The 23,627-nt window shown below is 43.1% G+C and overlaps 1 protein-coding gene across 1 annotated transcript in view; it reads right to left on the bottom strand.

Moving 5' to 3' along the window:
• LOC130291597 (gamma-aminobutyric acid receptor subunit beta-4-like) overlaps positions 1 to 23,627 on the bottom strand; it is a 520,736-nt gene that overhangs the window by 43,728 nt on the left and 453,381 nt on the right. The window contains exon 6 of the mRNA XM_056540553.1: positions 2,475 to 2,615. Coding sequence (XP_056396528.1) covers positions 2,475 to 2,615 — 141 coding nt within the window. The remainder of the gene's footprint in view (positions 1 to 2,474; positions 2,616 to 23,627) is intronic.

The following is a 23,627-nucleotide window of genomic DNA, read 5'->3' as shown; positions in this document are numbered from 1 at the left end:
GAGAGCGGAGCCGCGCGCGCCAGCACAAGACAGCAGGGGACCGGGACGGGTAAGTGACCTGGGATGCGATTCGCGAGCGGGCGCGTCCCGCTGTGCGAATCGCATCCCCAACGGCCAAAACAGTGCAGCGCTCCCGGTCAGCGGGACTGACCGGGGCGCTGCAGGGAGAAAGACGCCGTGAGCGCTCCGGGGAGGAGCGGGGACCCGGAGCGCTAGGCGTAACAGTGTAGAGGCCAAACTATTGATAAATGTGCTACAGGATGCCATATAAAAGCTGTAATTCTCCATCCCCAACTGGATCTCGATTTGTATCCAGGCTCGGTCTGTTGCCCAACAGGGTAATAGAACCTCCTTTCAATTCTTCAGTTTTAATGTGGTTCCAACACCTTTTTTGTATAACATGCATATAATCCTAATATATAAGGTTTTAGTGGTTGTACAACTCCACTCAGTTCTTAAAGCAGTAGTCTCATGCAAAAAAAAAAAAATGTATCCCCTATCCACAGGAAAGGGGATAAGTTTAAGATTGGGGGGGGGGGGGGGGGTCCGAGTGCTGGGGCCTCCAGTGATCTCCTGTACTGAGCCCCGGCTCTCCCCTGGAGTGGCGTATCACGAACCCGCCCAAAGCAGGGACCACCATTACCCCTCCATATATCTCTATGGGAGAGCTAAATATAGCTGAACAGGATTTTTTTTTACATGAGACTACTCCTTTAAAGAGAAACTGACAGCCTATTACATTAATAGGTGTAGTACTCTTAGAGTTATGTCCGTTTAATTTATTTCTTCCTATTGTGTTGCTGTGCACAATGTAGGTGGGAAGCTGGCTCTCTGAGCTCTCCTGCCCCCTCAATATTCACTGCATTGGCCTGCTCCTTTGATAAATATGTAAATGTATTCACTGTCACGCCACCAGGATGTGAGAGCCTGCAGGTAAGGGGTGAGCACTCTGTTCTCTGAGCAGAGTGCAGGCGTCAATGTCCTGGAAGGCAGTGGGGCTCACCTCCAGCAGGCTAGTGAACCAGTTTACACATTCATTACGGGGGCAGGCAGTGCGGTGAATATTGAGGAGGAAGAGGAGCTCAGCAGGTTTCCCACCTCCATTGCACACAACAGCGCAATAGGAAGGAAAAAATAAACGGACATAACTCTGAAAGGACTATACCTATTAAAGGGGTAGTCCCATGGCCCAGCATTCTGAACATTTTGTTCAGAACGCTTGGAGCGAACAGCCGTGATTGTGACATCATGGCCACGCCCCTCATGATGTTACATCACACCCCTCCATTCATGTCTATGGTCATCACGCCCCCTCCAACAGACTTGAATGGAGGGGGTGTGATGTGACATCACGATCACAGCCTCCCGCTCCAAGCATTCTGAACAAAATGTTTAGTACGCTGGAGCACGGGAGTACCCCTTTAATGTAAGTGACCCCTTGTTTAAGAGGTGTTCACCCACACTATAACAAAGTATACTTGGTTTAGTGCAGGTAAACAGGCTGTCAGTTTCTATTCAAACTTTGCAAAAGCATTATCATATTACAAGCTAAAAAAAAAAGTCCCAAAAATTGTATGTAAAAAAAACCTTTATAAACATTCATGGTGAAAACAGATATGTTACATTAAGGTAGTAGATTTCTTGAATATGGAGACAAAAAATAGATAGGTATTTTATTGTGCAGGATATCAAGTCACTTAAACTGCACAGAATAAAATAAAACAAAAACAAAAAACTAAGCACAATAATTTGCAATTTTTTTGCAGTCCCACACTCCAAAAAGTTAAAAGTTTAAAATTACAATTACTCTAATAAGGTGCTATTAATAAAACAGGCCCTCATAAAAGAGGGATAAAAAATGGAAAACACGGCTGAATTCAGAAGGCCAAAATAGTCCAAAATCTTAAAGGAAAACTGTCAGCCTGTGCACCCACACTGAACCCAATACAGTGGGTTATAGTGTGGGTCCAACGAGGGGGCACTTACAAGTATGTCCAGTAGGTCCCATGCAGGGGGATGGGGCTTTGGCAGCTCAACTTACATATCCATTGTCTGTGACTTCACTTCATGAGGATGTGGAGTCACAGACAATGAATATGTAAATTGAGCGGGCAAAGCCCCGCCCCATGCACACGATTCACTAAATTTAGCAGAGGGTCTTCTGGGAGACATATCTCAGGATTTAATTAAGTGACCCCTCGTTGGACTCCTGTTCACCCACTCTATAACTAGTGTATTGGGTGTAGTGCGGATGAACAGGCTGACTGTTTTCCTTTAAGAGGATGTTTTCAAGGAGTACACTATGAGCAGAACATTTCTATGTCTATGGACTCCTACTGCTTGCAACTGATTAAACAAAAAATGAACCACTATAATTTCCACTATAGAAATAAAGACATGATATAAAAAACTAGTCAAGTTGGTAAATACAGCATTTGCCTCAATGTCGTAGGATATATATCTACATTTCTTACCTGTTGTAAATACAACTTTCTTAGTAACCAGTCTGGTTTCAATGATAGAAAACTGTGGCAATTCCAGAGCAGGTACCCCAGTCACAGCTGCCTCTTCTCCTCCTTGCCAGAAGAATTCAATGTCATCTGTTGTGTATCCATCTGAAAAAGCCATCAGTGTATTACAAATGAAGCATAAACACACTTTAGTCTGTAGCTGAATGCCCCCTATTAACAATGTATACAAGCTTATTCAATTGTAAAGATCAGTTGTGTAGGGTTTTCATTACTAACCCTGTCACATTTACTATTTATTGAATAAAACAGTCATGACTGACTTTTTATAGCACATGTTAAAGTATGTTACAGAAATGTGAATTTTCTTTTATTTATAAACCAAACTGTACCCAGCGCATGAAACCCAGCGCAAAAACCATCCTGAATATATGACACTTTAAAACAATTCAGGACATGTAAGACAATGTGAGTTTGAGAAATAATGACCGATGTTAGTTCTGGTCTGAACAAAAAGAAAAACAAGACAGAGGTTTAACCCCTTAACGACGCAGGACGTAAATGTACATCCTGGTGATGTGATACTTAACGCACCAGGACGTACATTTACGTCCTGAGCATAACTGCGGGCATCGGAGCGATGCCGGTGTGAGGTTGTTTTTTGCGCCCCCGTAGATCCATGCGTCCGCTCCTCCCCCAGCTCTCCGAAGATTTCCGAAGCTAGAGCTGGGGGAGGGCAGAGCAAGGGGAGGGAGGAGGTTCACGCCCCCTCCCTCATCTCCCCTTCCTGAGCTCGGCTGGATGCTGATCTCTACGGCACGCCCCCTCCCTGAGGACATAGATCGCCACGGCAGGTCCCCTCCCTCCTCTCCTCTCCCTGAGGACGTAAATCTCCACGGCAGGTCCCCTCCCTCATCTCTCCTCCCTGAGGACGTAAATCTCCATGACAGGTCCCCTCCCTCATCTTCCCTCTCTGAGGACATGGATCTCCACGGCAGGTCCCCTCCCTCATCTCCCCGAGCTGAGGACGTAGAGCAGTGCTCCCAATGAGCTCTATGTGTAAAGGGGGACATACTGCATGGGCTAAAGGGGGACATACTGCACGGGCTAAAGGGGGACATACTGCACGGGCTAAAGGGGGACATACTGCACGGGGACCTGCCATGGAGATTTATGTCCTCAGGGAGGGGAGATGAGGGAGGGGACTTGCCATGGCGATCTATGTCCTCAGAGAGGGGACCTGCCGTGGCGATCTATGTCCTCAGGGAGGGGAGATGAAGGAGGGGACCTGCCGTGGCGATCTATGTCCTCAGGGAGGGGGCGTGCCGTAGAGATCTGCGTCCAGCCGAGCTCAGGGAGGGGAGATGAGGGAGGGGACCTGCCGTGGCGATCTATGTCCTCAGGGAGGGGGCGTGGCGTAGAGATCTGCGTCCAGCCAAGCTCAGGGAGGGGAGATGAGGAAGGGGGCGTGAAACTCCTCCCTCCCCTTGCTCTGCCCTCCCCCAGCTCTAGCTTCGGAAATCTTCGGAGAGCTGGGGGAGGAGCTACGGGGGCGCAAAAAACCACCTCACACCGGCATCATGCGCGGCAGGTCCCGGCTGTGGATCGCAGACCTTCCCGCAGACCAGAGCAGAAGATGACCGATAACCCTGATCAGTGCTGTGTCCTATACATAGCACTGAACAGGATTAGCAATCGAATGTTTGCTATAAATAGTCCCCTATGGGGACTATAAGAGTGTAAAAATAAAAGTAAAAAAATAAATAAAAAAATGTGAAAAAACCCCTCCCCCAATAAAAACGTAAATTGTCCCATTTTCCCTATTTTACACCCAAAAAGTGTAAAAAAAAAATATTTTATATACATATTTGGCATCGCCGCATGCGGAAATATCCGTAAAAAACGTCCAAAATAGCTGCTTTTTTACAACATTTTATTCCCCAAAAAATTTATAAAAAATGTAATAAAAGTTTTGTATAAGCAAATATGATATTAATAAAAATTACAGATCTTGGCGCAAAAAATGAGCCCTCATACCACCGCTTATACGGAAAAATGAAAAAGTTATAGGTCTTCAAAATAGGGGGATTTTAAACGTACTAATTTGGTTAAAAAGTTAGCGATTTTTTTTAAGCGCAACAGTAATAGAAAAGTGTATAATCATGGTATCATTTTAATCCTATTGACAAAGAGAATAAAAAACACATGTCATTTTTACCATAAATTGTACGGCGTGAAAACAAAACCTTCCAAAATTAGCAAAATTGCAGTTTTCTTTTTAATTTCCCCACACAAATAGTATTTTTTTGGTTGCGCCATACATTTTATGTTAAAGTGAGTGATGGCATTACAATGTACAACTGGTCGCGCAAAAAGCAAGCCCTCATACTAGTCTGTGGATGAAAATATAAAAGAGTTATGATTTTTTGAAGGGGAGGAGGAAAAAACGAAAGCGTAAAAATAAAATTGTCTGAGTCCATAAGGTCCAAATGGGCTGAGTCCTAAACCCGTACAGGACCTAGGGCATATGGATACGCCTTCTGTACCTGGGTCTTAAGGACCCAGGGCGTACCTGTACGCCCGTGGGAAATTCGGTCCCCCTGCGCGCCGGGCGGGGAACGGGCCGGGGTGACTGCTGATATCGATCAGCAGGCACCCCGTCCCGTGCAAATGCCCAGGGGCATAATCAGACCCCCCCATGTCGGCGATCGGCGCAAATCGCAAGTGAATTCACACTTGCGATTTGCGCCGATTCCGGGTCATACGGGTCTAGACGCGGCCACCAATAGCAGATCAGGGGCGGGGGGGTTTACTTTCGTTTTTCCCGTTCTGCCCACCCACCCACCGAACGCCGACGATCCACTTACCCGTCGGTGGAAGTTGCGGGACGGGATCGGCGGAGGTGATCGGCACGGGCGGCATGTCGTGCAGCAGAAGAGGATGTCTCCCTGGATCCGACGGAAGCCGGTAAGTTGCCTAGCAACATCTAGAGGGCTACAGTCTGAGACTGTAGCCCTCCAGATGTTGCAAAACTACAACTCCCAGCATGCCCAGACAGCTGCTGGGCATGGTGGGAGATGCAGTTTTGCAACAGCTGGAGGTCTACAGTTTAGCTGTTTGCTGTCTGTGCATGCTGGAATTTGTAGTTTTGCAACATCTGGAGGTCCACAGTTTGGAGATCACAGTGCAGTGGTCTCTATCTGTAGCCCTCCAGATGTTGCAAAACTGCAAATCCCAGCATGCCGAAACAGCTGTCTCGGCATGCTGGGAGTTGTAGTTGTGATCCCTCCAGCTGTTGCATAACTAGATCTCCCAGCATGCCCTTCGGCGATCAGTACATGCTTGGAGTTGTAGTTTTGCAACAGCTATAGGCACACTGGTTGGAAAATACTGAGTTAGGTAACAGAACCTAACTGAAGGTTTTCCAACCAGTGTGCCTCCAGCTGTTGCAAAACTACAACTCCCAGCATGTACGGTCTGTCAGTACATGCTAGGAGTTGTAGTTTTGAAACAGCTGGAGGTTTGCCTCCCCATGTGAACGTACAGGGTACATTCACACGGGCGGGTTTACAGTAAGTTTCCTGCTTCAAGTATGAGCTGCGGCAAATTTTTCGACGCAGCGCAAATTTCTAGCGGGAAGCTCACTGTAAACCTGCACCGTGTGAATGTACCCTAAAAACACTACACTACACTAACACATAATAAAGGGTAAAACACTACATAAACACCCCCTTACACTGTCCCCCCAATAAAAATGAAAAATGAATTGTACGGCAGTGTTTCCAAAACAGAGCCTCCAGCTGTTGCAAAACAACAACTCCCAGCATTTTCAGACAGCCACTCACTGTCCAGGCATGCTGGGAGTTTAGCAACAGTTGGAGACACCCTGTTTGGGAATCACTGGCGTAGAATGCCCCTATGTCCACCCCTATGCAATCCCTAATTTAGTCCTCAAATGCGTATGGGGCTCTCTCACTTCATAGCCCTGTCGTATTTCAAGGAAACAGTTTAGGGCCACATATGGGGTACCTCCGTAATCGGGAGAAATTGCGTTACAATTTTTTTTTCTCCTTTTACCCCTTATGAAAAGGAAAAGTTGGGGGTTACACCAGCCTGTCAGTGTAAAAAAATTTAACATTGTACACTAACATGCTGGTGTTGTCCTTTACTTTTTATTTTCACAAGTGTTAAAAGGAAAAAAGCCCCCCAAAAATTGTAACGCAATTTCTCCTGAGTATGGAAATACCCCATATGTGGGCGTAAAACGCTCTGTGGGCGCACAACAAGGCTTAAAAGTGAGAGCGCACTATGTACATTTGAGGCCTTAATTAGTGATTTGCACAGGGGTGGCTGATTTTACAGTGGTTCTGACATAAATGCAAAAAAATAAATACCCACATGTGACCCCATTTTGGAAACTAAACCCATCACGGAAAGTAACAAGGGGTATAGTGAGCCTTCACACCCCACAGGTGTTTGACGAATTTTCATTAAAGTTGGATGGAAAAATGAAAAAAAAAAATTCACAAAAATGCTGGTGTTACCCAAAATTTTTCATTTTCACAGGGAAACAGGAAAAAAGCCCCCAATATTTGTAACCCCATTTTTTCTGAGTAAGAAAATACCCCATATGTGGTTGTAAAGTGCTCGGCGGGCGAACTACAATGCTCAGAAGAGAAGGAGCACCATTGGGATTTTGAAGATAAAATTTGTCCGGAATTGAAGGCTACGTGTGTTTACAAAGCCCCCATAGAGCCAGAACAATGGACCCCCCCACATAGGACCCATTTTGGAAACTACACCCCTCCTGTAATGTAATAAGGGGTACAGTGAGCATTTACGCCCCACAAGTTCTGACAGATTTTTGGAACAGTGGTCCGTGAAAATGAAAAATTTAATTTTTTATTTGCACAGCCCACTGTTCCAAAGATCTGTCAAATGCCAGTGGGGTGTAAATACTCACTGCTCCCCTTATTAAATTCTGTGGGTGGTGTAGTTTCCAAAATGGGGTCACTTGGGGGGGTCTACTGTTCTGGCATCACGGGGGGGGGGGGGGCTTTTTAAACGCACATGGCCCCCGACTTCTATTCCAACCAAATTCTGTCTTCAAAAGCTCAATGGCGCTCCTTCTCTTCTGAGCATTGTAGTGCGCCAGCAGATCACTTGATGTCCACACATTGGGTATTTCCATACTCAGAAGAAATGGGGTTACAAATTTTGGGGGTCATTTTCTCCTATTACCCCTTGTAAAAATATAAAATGTGGGGGGAAACCAGCAATTTAGTGAAAAAATTTACACATCCGACTTTAGCAAAAAGTCGTCAAACACCTGTGAGGTTTTAAGGCTCACTGTACCCCTTGGTGTGTTCCTTGAGGGGTGTAGTTTTTAAAATAGTATGCCATGTGTTTTTTTTTTTGCTGTTCTGGCACCACAGGGGCTTTCTAAATGCGACATGCCCTCCAAAAACCATTTCAGCCAAATTTACTTTTCAAAAGCCAGATGTGACTCCTTCTCTTCTGAGCATTGTAGTGCGCCAGCAGAGCACTTGACGTCCACACTTGGGGTATTTTCATACTCAGAAGAGATGGGGTTACAAATTTTGGGGGGTATTTTGTCCTATTATCCCTTGTAAAAATTTAAAATTTTGGGGAAAACTAGCGTTTTAGTGAAAAAAAAAATCATTTACACATCCAACTTTAACAAAAAGTCGTCAAACACCTGCGGAGTGCTAAGGCTTACTGGACCCCTTGTTACGTGCCTTGAGGGGTGTAGTTTCCAAAATAGTATGCCATGTGTTTTTTTTTTTGCTGTTCTGGCACCATAGGGGCTTCCTAAATGCGAAATGCCCCACAAAAACCATTTCAGAAAAACTCACTCTCCAAAATCCCATTGTCGCTCCTTCCCTTCTGAGCCCTCTACTGCGCCCGCCGTACACTTGTCATACACATATGAGGTATTTCCTTACTCGAGAGAAATTGGGCTACACATTTTAGGAAGATTTCTCTCCTTTTACACCTTGTAAAAATTCAAAAGCTAGGTCTACAAGAACATGCCAGTATAAAAAATGAAGATTTTAAATTTTCTCTTTCAATTTGCTGCTATTCCTGTGAAACACCTAAAGGGTTAACAAAACCATTTGAATGTCATTTTGAATACTTTGGGGGTGCAGTTTTATAATGGGGTCATTTATGGGGCATTTCTAATATGAAAGCCCTTCAAATCCACTTCAAAACAGAACTGGTTCCTGAAAAATTTTGTGAAAAATTGGAAAATTGCTGCTGAACTTTGAAGCCCTCTGATGTCTTCCAAAAGAAAAAACATGTCAACGTCATGATGCAATCATAAAGTAGACATGTTGTATATGTGAATCAATATATAATTTATTTGGAATATTAATTTTCCTTATAAGCAGAGAGCTTCAAAGTTAAAAAATGCAAAATTTTTAATTTTTTCATCAAATTTTGGAATTTTTCACCAAGAAACGATGCAAGTATCGACAAAATTTTACCACTAACGTAAAGTAGAATATGTCACGAAAAAACGATCTCGGAATCAGAATGAAAGGTAAAAGCATTCCAGAGTTATTAATGCTTAAAGTGACTGTGGTCAGATGTGCAAAAAATGGCCGGGTCCTACAGTGAAAATTGGCTGGGTCCTTAACCCCTTCCCGCTATTGGACGTATGCATACGTCCAGGCGGACTACATGTTCGCGCAAATGGACGTATGCATACGTCCAAGCGATCTCCTGCTCTGCCGCGGGCAGCGCAGGAGATCGCGGGTGGGACTCAGCTGTCAATCACAGCCGGAGTCCCACCGCAGCTGCCGGGGCCGCGATCACGCCGGTCCCGGCAGCATTAACCCCATAGATGCCGTGATCAGTTCTGATCACGGCATCTATGGTGTTTGCAGGGGGAGCGCAGGGGGAGACACCCTCGATCCCCTTGAAGAGATAGGAGTGAGATGGCAGGGTTGCCACCCCTCCTATCCCTGCTATTGATCGGCGGAGCGACCGACCAATAGCAGACTGGGGGCGGGGAGGTTAAAGTTCGGTTCCCCCCCGCTATGCCCACCCATCGGTTTCCGGGCACAGTGGGGGGAACCGTGTAGTAGCGGCGGCGGCAGCGGCGGTCACTTACCCGGCGGCAGCTGTGATCATGGCGGCGGTGGAGGTGAGTATGGCGCCGCGTGTCCGGGAGTCTGTTGCCTAGCAACCTCATGCAGGTAGACAGTTTACAGAGTGGTCTCTAAACTGTGGCCCTCCAGATGTTGCAAAACTACAGCTCCCACCATGCCTTGACAGCTGTTTTCTGTGTTGGCATGCTGGGAGTTGCAGTTTTGCAAGATTTAGAGGGGTTCAGGCTAGAGATCACTGACAGTGGTCTCTAAACTGTAGCCCTCCAGATGTTACAAAACTACAACTCCCAGCATGCCCAGACAGCAGTTTGCTGTCTTAGCATGCTGAGATTTGTAGTTTTGCAACATCTGGAGGGCCACAGTTTAGAGACCACTGTCAGTGATCTCTAGCCTGAACCCCTCTAAATCTTGCAAAACTACAACTCCCAGCATTCAGGAACAGCAAATGGCTGTCTCGGCATGCTGGGAGTTGTACTTGCGTGCCTCCAGCTGTTGCATAACTACATCTCCCAGCATTCCCTTTGGCAATCAGTACATGCTGAGAGTTGTAGTTCTGCAACAGCTGGAGGCACACTGGTTGGGAAATACCGAGTTAGGTAATAGCTTCTATTACCTAACTCAGTATTTTCAAACCAGTGTGCCTCCAGCTGTTGCAAAACTACAACTCCCAGCATGCACGTTCTGTCATTGCATGCTGGGAGTTGTAGTTTTGTCCCCCCCCCCCTCCCATGTGAATGTACAGGTTACATTCACACTGGCGGCGGATTACAGTAAATTCCCCGCTTCAAGTTTGAGCTGCAGCCGCAGCTCAAACTTCTAGCGGGAGACTCAGTGTAATCCGCCGTCAGTGTGAATGTAACCTAAAAACACTACACTACACTAACATAAAATAAAGAGTAAAACACCACATATACACATGTACACTGCCCCCCCTACCACCCCCCTTCCCCCCCAATAAAAATGAAAAACGTATCCTACAGCAGTGTTTCCAAAACGGAGCCTCCAGCTGTTGCAAAACAAAAACTCCCAGCATTTCCGGACAGTCATTGACTGTCCAAGCATGCTGGGAGTTTAGCAACAGCTTGAGGCACTCTGTTTGGGAATCACTGGTGTAGAATACCCCTATGTCCAACCCTATGCAAGTCCCTAATTTAGGCCTCAAATGCGCATGGCGCTCTCACTTTGGAGCCCTGTCGTATTTCAAGGCAACAGTTTAGGGCCACATATGGGGTATCGCCGTACTCGGGAGAAATTGCCTAACAAATTTTGGGGGGCTTTTTCTCCTTTTACCCCTTATGAAAAGGTAAAGTTGGGGTCTACACCAGCATGTTAGTGTAAAAAAAAACATTTTTGTACACTAACATACTGGTGTTGCCCCATACTTTAAAATTTCACAAGCGGTAAAAGAAAAAAAGCCTCCAAAATTTGTAACGCAATTTCTCCTGAGTACGGAGATACCCCATATGTGGGCGCAAAGTGTTCTGGGGACGCACAACAAGGTTCAGAAGGGAGAGTGCACCATGTAAATTTGAGGTCTAAATTGGTGATTTGCACAGGGGTGGCTGATTTTACAGCGGTTCTGACATAAGTGCAAAACAATAAATACCCACATGTGACCCCATTCTGGAAACTACACCCCTCACGGAAGGTAATAAGGGGTACAGTGAGCATTTACACCCCACAGGTGTCTGACAGATCTCTGAAACAGGGGTTTGTGAAAATGAAAAATAAAATTTTTAATTTGCACAGCCCACTGTTCCAAAGATCCGTCAAATGCCAGTGGGGTGTAAATTCTCCCTGCACCCCTTATTACCTTCCGTGAGGGGTGTAGTTTTAAAAATGGGGTCACATGTGGGGGGGTCCACTGTTCTGGCACGCCGTGGGGCTTTGGAAATGCACATGGCCAAATTCTCTCTCCAAAAGCTCCTTCTCTTCTGAGCATTGTAGTTCGTCCCCAGTGCACTTCACGTCCACTTATGGGGTATTTCCATACTCAGAAGAGATGGGGTTACAAATTTGGGGGGGTATTTTCTGCTATTATCCCTTGTAAAAATGTAAAATTTGTGGGAAAACAAGCATTTTAGTGTAAAAAAAAAATTTTTTTTTACATATGCAAAAGTCGTAAAACACCTGTGGGGTATTAAGGTTCACTTTGCCCCTTAGTACGTTCCCCAAGGGGTCTAGTTTCCAAAATGGTATGCCATGTGTTTTTTTTTCTGCCCTGGCACCATAGGGGCTTCCTAAATGCGGCATGCCCCCAGAGCAAAATTTGCTTCCAAAAAGCCAAATGTGAACCCTTCTCTTCTGAGACCTGTAGTGCGCCAGCAGAGCACTTTTCATCCTCATATTGGGTGTTTTCTGAATCGGGAGAAATTGGGCTTCAAATTTTGGGGGGTATTTTCTGCTATTATCTTTTTTAAGAATGTTAAATTTTTGCTAAACCAAGCATTTTTGGTTAAAAAAAAATTTTTTTTACATATGCAAAAGTCGTGAAACACCTGTGGGGTATTAAGGTTCACTTTATCCCTTGTTACGTTCCTCAAGGGGTCTAGTTTCCAAAATGGTATGCCATGTGTTTTTTTTTGCTGTCCTGGCACCATAGGGGCTTCCTAAATGCGACATGCCCCCCGAGCAAAATTTGCTCTCAAAAAGCCAAATGTGACTCCTTCTCTTCTGAGCATTGTAGTTTGCCCGTAGTGCACTTCAGGTCAACTTATGGGGTACCTCCATACTCAGAAGAGATGGGGTTACAAATTTTGGGGGGTATTTTCTGCTATTAACCCTTGCAAAAATGTGAAATTTGGGGGGAAACACACATTTTAGTGAAAAAAATATATATTTTTTTTACATATGCAAAAGACATGAAACACCTGTGGGGTATTAAGGCTCACTTAATTCCTTATTACGTTCCCCAAGGGGTCTAGTTTCCAAAATGGTATGCCATGTGTTTTTTTTTTTGCTGTTTTGACACCATAGGGGCTTCCTAAATGCAACATGCCCCCCAAAAACATTTCAGAAAAACGTACTCTCCAAAATCCCCTTGTTGCTCCTTTGCTTCTGAGCCCTCTACTGCGCCCACCGAACACTTTACATGGACATATGAGGTATTTGCTTACTCGAGAGAAATTGGGCTACAAAATCAAGTATAAATTTTATCCTTTTACCCCTTGTAAAAATTCAAAAATTGGGTCTACAAGAACATGCGAGTGTAAAAAATGAAGATTTTGAATTTTCTCCTTCACTTTGCTTCTTTTCCTGTGAAACACCTAAAGGGTTAAAACACTTACTGAATGTCATTTTGAATACTTTGGGGGGTGCAGTTTTTGTAATGGGGTCATTTATGGGGTATTTCTAATATGAAGACCCTTCAAATCCACTTCAAACCTGAATTGGTCCATGAAAAATAGCGAGTTTGAAAATTTTGTGAAAAATTGTAAAATTGCTGCTGAACTTTGAAGCCCTCTGGTGTCTTCCAAAAGTAAAAACTCATCAATTTTATGATGCAAACATAAAGTAGACATATTTTATATGTGAATAAAAAAAATATTTTGAATATTCATTTTCCTTACAAGCAGAGAGCTTCAAAGTTAGAAAAATGCAAAATTTACAATTTTTTCATCAAATTTGGGGATTTTTCACCAAGAAAGGATGCAAGTTACCACAAAAATTTACCACTATGTTAAAGAAGAATATGTCAGGAAAAAACAATCTCGGAATCAGATTGATAAGTAAAAGCATTCCAGAGTTATTAATGTTTAAAGTGACAGTGGTCAGATGTGCAAAAAAGGGCTGCGTCTTAGAGGTGAAAATGGGCTGTGTCCTTAACCCCTTAACGACGCAGGACGTATATTTACGTCCTGCGCTGACTCCCGCGATATGAAGTGGGATCGCGCCGCGATCCCGCATCATATCGCGTTGGTCCCGGCGCTAATCAACGGCCGGGACCCGCGGCTTATACCACACATCGCCGAGTATCCCGGCTGCTCAGTCGGGCTGTTCGGGACCGCCGCGGTGAAATCGCGGCGTCCCGAACAGCTGATCGGACACCGGGAGGGCTCTTACCTGCCTCCTCGGTGTCCGATCGACGAATGACTGCTCCGTGCCTTAGATCCAGGCAGGAGCAGTCAAGCGCCGATAACACTGATCACAGGCGTGTTAATACACGCCTGTGATCAGGATGAGCGATCAGTGTATGCAGTGTTATAGGTCCCTATGGGACCTATAACACTGCAAAAAAAAAAAGTAAAAAAAAAGTGTTAATAAAGGTCATTTAACCCCTTCCCTAATAAAAGTTTGAATCACCCCCCTTTTCCCATAAAAAAAATAAAACAGTGTAAAAAAATAAATAAATAAACATATGTGGTATCGCAGCGTGCGTAAATGTCCGAACTATAAAAATGTATCATTAATTAAGCCGTACGGTCAATGGCGTACGCGCAAAAAAATTCCAAAGTCCAAAAAAGCGTATTTTGGTCACTTTTTATAACATTAAAAAATGAATAAAAAGTGATCAAAAAGTCCGATCAAAACAAAAATCATACCGATAAAAACGTCAGATCACGGCGCAAAAAATGAGTCCTCATATTGCCCCGTACGTGGAAAAAGAAAAAAGTTATAGGGGTCAGAAGATTACATATTTAAACGTATAAATTTTCCTGCATGTAGTTATGATTTTTTCCAGAAGTGCGACAAAATTAAACCTATATAAGTAGGGTATCATTTTAACCGTATGGACCTACAGAATAATGATAAGGTGTAATTTTGACCGAAATATGCACTGCGTAGAAACGGAAGCCCCCAAAAGTTACAAAATGGCGTTTTTTTTTCGATTTTGTCGCTCAATTATTTTTTTTTCCATTTCGCCGTGCATTTTTGGGTAAAATGACTAATGTCACTGCAAAGTAGAATTGGTGACGCAAAAAATAAGCCATAATATGGATTTTTAGGTGGAAAATTGAAAGGGTTATGATTTTTAAAAGGTAAGGAGGAAAAAACGAAAGTGCAAAAACGGAAAAACCCTGAGTCCTTAAGGGGTTAAGGGGTTAAAGGGTTAAGGGTTTTATCAACTGGTGCCAGAAAGTTAAACAGATTTGTAAATTACTTCTATAAAAAAATCTTAATCCTTCCTGTACTTCATTAGCTGCTGAATACTACAGCAGAAATTATTTTCTTTTTGAAACACAGTGCTCTCTGCTGACATCTCTGTCTATTTTAGGAACTGTCCAGAACAGCAATTGTTTGCTATGGGGATTTCCTTTCACTCTGGACAGTTCCTAAAATGGACAGAGATGTCAGCAGAGAGCACTGTGCTCATGATGTCAGGAACAGCTCTGTGTTTCAAACGGAAAAGAATTTCCACTGTAGTATTCAGCAGCTAAAAAGTACAGAGTACCCCTTTAACCCCTTAATGACGCAGGACGTAAATGTACGTCCTGGTGATGTGGTACTTAACGCACCAGGACGTACATTTACGTCCTGAGCATAACCGCGGGCATCGGAGCGATACCGGCATCATGCGCGGCAGGTCCCGGCTGTGGATCGCAGCCAGGGACCTGCCGGTAATGGCAGACACCCGCGATCCCGCGGATGTCCGCCATTAACTCCTCAGATGCCGTGATCAATACAGATCACGGCATCTGCAGCATCGCGGTCACTTAACAGGATGATCGTATCGCCCGCAGTGCTGCCGCGGCGATCCGATCATCCTGCACGGCAGACGGAGGTCCCCTCACCTGGCTCCGCTGCCTTCCGGGAGTCTTTTGCTCTAATCTGCCTTCCCGCAGACCAGAGCAAAAGATAACCGATAATGCTGATCAGTGCTGTGTCCTATACATAGCACTGAACAGCATTAGCAATCGAATGGTTGCTATAAATAGTCCCCGATGGGGACTATAAGAGTGTAAAAATAAAAGTAAAAAAAGTAAAAAAATAAAGTCAAAAAAATTTGAAAAACCCCCTCCCCCAATAAAAACTTAAATTGTCCCATTTTCCCTATTTTACCCCCAAAAAGTGTAAAAAAATTATTTTATATACATATTTGGAATCGCCGTGTGCATAAATATCCGAACTATTAAAATAAAATGTAAATGATCCCGTACGGTGAACGGCGTGAACGTTAAAAAAAAAAATTCCAAAATAGCTGCTTTTTTATAACATTTTATTCCCCAAAAATATAATAAAAAATGTAATAAAAGTTTAGTATAAGCAAAAATGGTATTAATAAAAAGTACAGATCACGGCGCAAAAAATGAGCCCTCATACCACCGCTTATACGGAAAAATGAAAAAGTTATAGGTCTTCAAAATAAGGGGATTTTAAACGTACCAATTTGGTTAAAAAGTTTGTGATTTTTTTTAAGCGCAACAGTAATAGAAAAGTGTATAATCATGGGTATCATTTTAATTGTATTGACCCAGAGAATAAAAAGCACATGTCATTTTTACCATAAATTGTACGGCGTGAAAGCAAAACCTTCCAAAATTTGCTAAATTGCGGTTTTCTTTTTAATTTCCCCACACAAATAGTATTTTTTTGGTTGTGCCATACATATTATGGTAAAGTGAATGATGGCATTACAACGTACAACTGGTCGCGCAAAAAACAAGCCCTCATACTAGTCTGTGGATGAAAATTTAAAAGAGTTATGATTTTTTGAAGGGGAGAAGAAAAAAAAACATTTTTAAAATAAAATTGTCTTAGTCCTTAACCCCTTAAGGACCCAGCCATTTTACACCTTAGGACCCGGCCATTTTTTGCACATCTGACCACTGTCACTTTAAACATTAATAACTCTGGAATGCTTTTAGTTATCATTCTGATTCCGAGATTGTTTTTTTGTGACATATTCTACTTTAACTTAGTGGTAAATTTTTTTGGTAACTTGCATCCTTTCTTGGTGAAAAATCCCCAAATTTTATGAAAAATTTTAAAATTTTACATTTTTCTAACTTTGAAGCTCTCTGCTTGTAAGGAAAATGGATATTCAAAATAAAAAAAATGTTTTATTCACATATACAATATGTCTACTTTATGTTTGCATCATAAAATTGACGAGTTTTTACTTTTGGAAGAAACCAGAGGGCTTCAAAGTTCAGCAGCAATTTTCCAATTTTTCACAAAATTTCAAAACTCACTATTTTTCAGGGACCAGTTCAGGTTTGAAGTGAATTTGAAGGGTCTTCATCTTAGAAATACCCCACAAATGACCCCGTTATAAAAACTGCACCCCCCAAAGTATTCAAAATCACATTCAGTCAGCGTTTTAACCCTTTAGGTGTTTCACAGGAATAGCAGCAAAGTGAAGGAGAAAATTCACAATCTTCATTTTTTACACTCGCATGTTCTTGTAGACCCAATTTTTGAATTTTTACAAGGGGTAAAAGGAGAAAATGTATACGTAAATTTGTAGCCCAATTTCTCTCGAGTAAGCACATACCTCATATGTCTATGTAAAGTGTTCGGCGGGCGCAGTAGAGGGCTCAGAAGCGAAGGAGCGACAAGGGGATTTTGGAGAGTACGTTTTTCTGAAATGGTTTTTGGGGGGCATATTGCATTTAGGAAGCCCCTATGGTGCCAGAACAGCAAAAACACCCACATGGCATACCATTTTGGAAACTAGACCCCTTGAGGAACATAACAAGGAATTAAATGAGCCTTAATACCCCACAGGGGTTTCACGACTTTTCCATATGTACATTTTTTTTATTTTTTTTTCCACTAAAATGTGTGTTTCCCCCCCAAATTTCACATTTTTGCAAGGGTTAATAGCAGTAAATACTGCCCAAAATTTGTAACCCCATCTCTTCTGAGTATGGAGGTACCCCATAAGTTCCCCTGAAGTGCACTACGGGCGAACTACAATGCTCAGAAGAGAAGGAGTAATATTTGGCTTTTTGAGAGCAAATTTTGCTAGGGGGGCATGTCGCATTTAGGAAGCCCCTATGGTGCCAGAACAACAAAATAACCCCACATGGCATACCATTTTGGAAACTAGACCCCTTGAGGAACATAACAAGGAATTAAGTCAGCCTTAATACCGCACAGGGGTTTCACGAATTTTCCATATGTAAAATTTGTTTTTGTTTTTTTCACTAAAATGTGTGTTTCCCCCCAAATTTCAAATTTTTGCAAGGGTTAATAGCAGAAAATACCCCCCAAAATGTGTAACCCCATCTCTTCTGAGTATGGAGGTACCCCATAAGTTCCCCTAAAGTGCACTACGGGTGAACTACAATGCTCAGAAGAGAAGGAGTAATATTTGGCTTTTTGAGAGCAAATTTTGCTAGGGGGGCATGTCGCATTTAGGAAGCCTCTATGGTGCCAGAACAGCAAAATAACCCCACATGGCATACCATTTTGGAAACTAGACCCCTTGAGGAACGTAACAAGGAATTAAGTGAGCCTTTATACCCCACAGGGGTTTCACGACTTTTCCATATGTACATTTTTTTTATTTTTTTTTCACTAAAATGTGTGTTTCCCCCCAAATTTAAAATTTTGGCAAGGGTTAATATCAGAAAATACCCCCCAAAATTTGTAACCTCATCTCTTCCGAGTATGGAGGTACCCCATAAGTTCCCCTGAAGTGCACTACGGGCGAATTACAATGCTCAGAAGAGAAGGAGTAATATTTGGCTTTTTGAGAGCAAATTTTGCTAGGGGGGGCATGTCGCATTTAGGAAGCCTCTATGGTGCCAGAACAGCAAAATAACCCCACATGGCATCACATTTGGGAAACTAGACCCCTTGAGGAACGTAATAAGGGGTAAAGTAAGCCTTAATACCCCACAGGGGTTTCACGACTTTTGCATATGTAAAATAAAAAAATAAAAATTTCACTAAAATGTGGGTATTCCCCAAAATTTTTACATTTTTACATGGGTTAAAAGCAGAAAAGACACCCCAAAATTTGTAAATACATTTCTTTGGAATAAGACGATCGCCGGCCAATAGCAGCGTTGCTGGGGCGGTGACAATATTGTCACCGCTCCCAGCAACCGAAGGTGATTGGCGGTGTATCGTACACCGCTGATCACCTCCTTTTTTGCGGGTCATTGGGTCACAAGTGACCCGAATACCCGGAATCGGAGCAGATCGCTTGCGTGATTTCGCAAGCGATCTGTGACGATCGCCGATATGTGGGGGTCCCGGGACCCCCCTCGGCGTCTGCCCTGGATCCCTGCTGAAGGATTTCAGCAGAGATCTGCTTCCGATCTCCGCCGGGTGAGCGCGGAGACCAGGAAAAGACCATGACGTATGCATACGTTATGTGTCCTTAAGACCCAGGGTGTGATGACGTATGCATACGTCATGGGTCCTGAAGAGGTTAAGGTCCAAATGGGCTGAGTCCTTAAGGGGTTAATGGGTACTCCGGTGGAAAACCTTTTTTTTTTTTAATGAACTGGAGACAGAAAGTTAAACAGATTTGTAAATTACTTCTATTTAAAAATCTTAATCCTTTCAGTACTTATTAGCAGCTGTATGCTACAGAGGAAATTCTATTATTTTTGAATTTCTTTTTTGTCTTGTCCTCTGTCCTCTGTCCATTTCAGGAACTGTCCAGAGCAACATAGGTTTGCTATGGGGATTTTCTCCTGTTCTGGACAGTTCCTGATACGGACATCAGGTGTCAGCAGAGAGCACTGTGGACAAGGCAAAAAGAAATTCAAAAAGAAAAGAATTTCCTCTGTAGCATACAGCTGCTAATAGGTACTGCAAGGGTAAAGATTTTTTAATAGAAGTAATTTACAAATCTGTTTAACTTTCTGGCACCAGTAGATTTAAAAAAAAAAAAAATGTTTTCCACCGGAGTACCCCTTTAAGAACACAGAGGTTATTTCTTTATTTCTATTTTACTTATGATAAGTAGCTGTTTTTTATACGTGGTTTGCAACTAACAGTAAGATTAGTAGGGGTGTATATGAAGCTCAGCAATCTCTATGGAGAGAAATAAAAAAAGGTTCTTTTACATGTACTCATTCATTGACTCAATTATTAGGGGGACAGACAGGGCAATCTGTCACAAAGACCGGGATCGCCGAACAGTGTGCTGTCTGCCTGGCGCACGAGTTCGGCACATCGCGGATCGGGTTGACAGGTTGTTGGGCGGGGCTGGAGAGGACCCAGCAGTCATGGTACATATTGGCACCAATGACAAAGTAAGAGGTAGGTGGAGTGTCCTTAAAAATGATTTCAGGGACTTAGGCCGCAAGCTTAAGGCAAGGACCTCCAAGGTAGTCTTTTCTGAAATACTACCAGTACCACGAGCCGCACCAGAGAGGCAGCGGGAGATCAGGGAGGTAAACAAGTGGCTCAGAAGCTGGTGTAGGAAGGAAGGGTTTGGGTTCATGGAGAACTGGGCTGACTTCGCTGTCGGTTACCGGCTCTACCGTAGGGACGGGCTGCACCTCAATGGGGAGGGTGCAGCTTTGCTTGGGGAGAAGATGGCTAGAAGGGTGGAGGAGTGTTTAAACTAGGGACTTGGGGGGAGGGAACCTACAGCAAAGAGGGGGAAGATAGTGTAGATAGAGAGGTGGGAATTATAAATGTACCTGGGGGTGGAGCGGAGGGAGGGGTTAGAATAGTTAATAGGAATAGGCTTCATAGGAAAATAAAACTTACACCCTTGAATCCCATTAACCCCAATAACATAAAGGATGGAAATGTAAAGTGTATGTTCACAAATGCCAGAAGCCTAGCAAATAAAATGGGGGAGCTTGAGGCCTTGATACTGGAGGAACATATTGATATAGTTGGGGTCACTGAGACATGGCTGGACTCCTCGCATGACTGGGCTGTCAATCTGCAGGGGTTTACATTGTTTCGCAAGGATAGAATGAACAGAAAAGGTGGTGGAGTCTGTCTGTATGTAAGAAGTGGTATGAAAGTCAGTGTGAACGATGCCATAGTGTGTGATGATTCTGAGGATGTGGAATCATTGTGGGTAGAATTACAAAAGGAGGGAAATACTGAAAAAATAATATTTGGGGTAATCTACAGACCCCCTAATATCACTGAAGAGATAGAAGTTCGGCTTCATAAACAAATAGAGAGGGCCGCCCGGGCAGGTACAGTGGTAATAATGGGAGATTTTAACTATCCAGATATAGATTGGGGTCCGGGGTTGGCTAAAACTACAAAGGGGCGACAATTCCTAAATTTATTGCAGGATAATTTTATGGGCCAGTTTGTGGAGGACCCAACAAGAAGTGATGCCTTGTTGGATCTGATCATTTCCAACAACGCAGAGCTGGTTGGTAATGTAACTGTGCGGGAAAACCTTGGTAATAGCGACCACAATATAGTTACTTTTGACTTAAAATGTAGAAAACAAAGATAGGCGGGGAAGGCAAAAACATATAACTTTAAAAAGGCAAATTTCCCTGGGCTGAGGGCTGCACTACAGGACATAGACTGGGGGGAGGTGTTCTCAAATACTGATACAGAAGGTAAATGGGACATCTTTAAATCAACTCTAAATAACTATACAGCTAAATATATACCAAAGGGGAACAAATATAAACGATTGAAACTAAATCCTACATGGCTGACACATGATGTTAAAAGAGCAATAAACAACAAAAAAATAGCCTTCAAAAAATACAAATCTGATGGGTCAGCGATAACATTTAAACAGTACAAAGAGCTTAATAAAATCTGTAAAAATGTAATAAAAACAGCAAAAATTCAAAATGAGAGACAGGTGGCCAAAGAAAGCAAAACCAATCCTAAATATTTTTTTAGATATATAAATGCAAAAAAACCAAGGACAGAGCATGTAGGACCCCTTAATAATGATAATGGGGAGGTTGTCACAGGCGATCAAGAGAAGGCGGAGCTACTGAATGGGTTCTTTAGTTCTGTATACACTATGGAAGAAGGAGCTGACATTGGCCAGGTCAGTGCTGGTAACACATCATGTAATGTACTGAACTGGCTTAATGTAGAGATGGTACAAGGTAAGTTAAGTGATATAAATGTAAGCAAATCCCCAGGACCGGATGGACTACACCCAAGAGTTCTTAGAGAGGTAAGTTCAGTAATATCTGTACCCCTGTTCATGATATTTAGAGATTCTCTGGTGTCTGGTATTGTGCCAAGGGACTGGCGCAAGGCGAATGTGGTGCCAATCTTCAAAAAGGGCTCTAGGTCTTCCCCAGGAAACTATAGACCGGTAAGTTTAACGTGCATTGTGGGTAAATTGTTTGAAGGACTTATGAGGGATTACATACAGGAATACATAGGGGATAATTGTATTATAAGTGATAGCCAGCATGGGTTTACTAAGGATAGAAGTTGTCAAACCAATCTAATTTGCTTTTATGAAGAGGTGAGTAGAAGCCTTGACAGAGGAATGGCTGTGGATATAGTGTTTCTGGATTTTGCTAAAGCGTTTGATACTGTCCCTCATAGACGTCTGACAGGTAAGTTAAGGTCTTTGGGTTTGGAAATTTTAGTTTGTAACTGGATTGAACACTGGCTCATGGATCGTACCCAGAGAGTGGTGGTCAATGATTCGTACTCTGATTGGTCCCCGGTTATTAGTGGTGTACCCCAAGGTTCAGTACTGGGACCGCTGTTGTTTAATTTATTTATCAATGATATAGAGGATGGTATTAACAGCTCTGTTTCTATCTTTGCAGATGACACCAAGCTTTGTAGCACAGTACAGTCTATAGAGGATGTGCATAAGTTACAAGATGACTTGGATAGACTAAGTGTCTGGGCATCCACTTGGCAAATGAGGTTCAATGTGGATAAATGTAAAGTTATGCATCTGGGTACTAATAACCTGCATGCATCGTATGTCTTAGGGGGGATTAAACTGGCAGAGTCACTGGTAGAGAAGGATCTGGGTGTACTTGTAGATCACAGACTACAGAATAGCATGCAATGTCAGGCTGCTGCTTCCAAAGCCGGCAGGATATTGTCATGTATCAAAAGAGGCATGGACTCAAGGGACAGGGACATAATACTCCCCCTTTATAAAGCATTGGTACGGCCTCACCTGGAATATGCTGTTCAGTTTTGGTCACCTGTCCATAAAAGGGACACTGCGGAGTTGGAAAGGGTGCAGAGACGCGCGACTAAACTAATATGGGGCATGGAACATCTTAGCTATGAGGAGCGATTAAAGGAGTTACAATTGTTTAGTCTTGAGAAGAGACGTTTAAGGGGGGATATGATAAACGTATATAAGTATATTAATGGCCCATACAAAAAATATGGAGAAAAACTGTTCCAGGTTAAACCCCCCCAAAGGACGAGGGGGCACTCCCTCCGTCTGGAGAAAAAAAAGTTTAGTCTCAAGGGGCGACACGCCTTCTTTACCGTGAGGACTGTGAATTTATGGAACGGTCTACCTCAGGAACTGGTCACAGCAGGAACAATTAACAGCTTTAAAACAGGATTAGATACATTCCTGGAACAAAATAAGATTAATGCTTATGAAGAAATATAAAATCTCATCCCTTCCCCAATATCGCGCCACACCCCTACCCCTTAATTCCCTGGTTGAACTTGATGGACATATGTCTTTTTTCGACCGTACTAACTATGTAACTATGTATAGTATTACACCCTCTCTTTCCAAAACAAAATGGCTCCAAACCCATTTTCATTCTTCTAAGTAAAATAACATCTCAAACTAAATGTGAATATTAATCCTACTCCCAGTAGCTCTTACAGACTGAAATAGGGGTAAAAGTAACAGGGTTGTATGGAGACACAGTGGACCTATAGTCTCCTCTCCCTTGTCATTCTGTCTTCCTATTCCCCCAACCCCATGTTACTCTGGTCCCCAAACCCTGTGTGATGCAAAACTCTGTGTTATTCTGCCACCCCCTCCCCTGCCCTCCAAACCCTGTGTCACTCCGATTAATTAATTTAGATATGCACATACAAATTCTATAAGCTGTGCACACCTATGTCTCAAACAATGTGCAGACATCTTCTACAAATAAAAGATTGGGGTGTAAGGAGCACATGGTGGCTGCATCATATTTGGCTCTAAGATAATATCTTG

Source organism: Hyla sarda, chromosome 9 (genome assembly GCF_029499605.1).
Source record: "Hyla sarda isolate aHylSar1 chromosome 9, aHylSar1.hap1, whole genome shotgun sequence".
NCBI lineage: Eukaryota > Metazoa > Chordata > Amphibia > Anura > Hylidae > Hyla > Hyla sarda.
The sequence above is the reverse complement of the archived record's forward strand: the minus strand, read 5'-3'. Positions and strand labels throughout refer to the sequence as shown.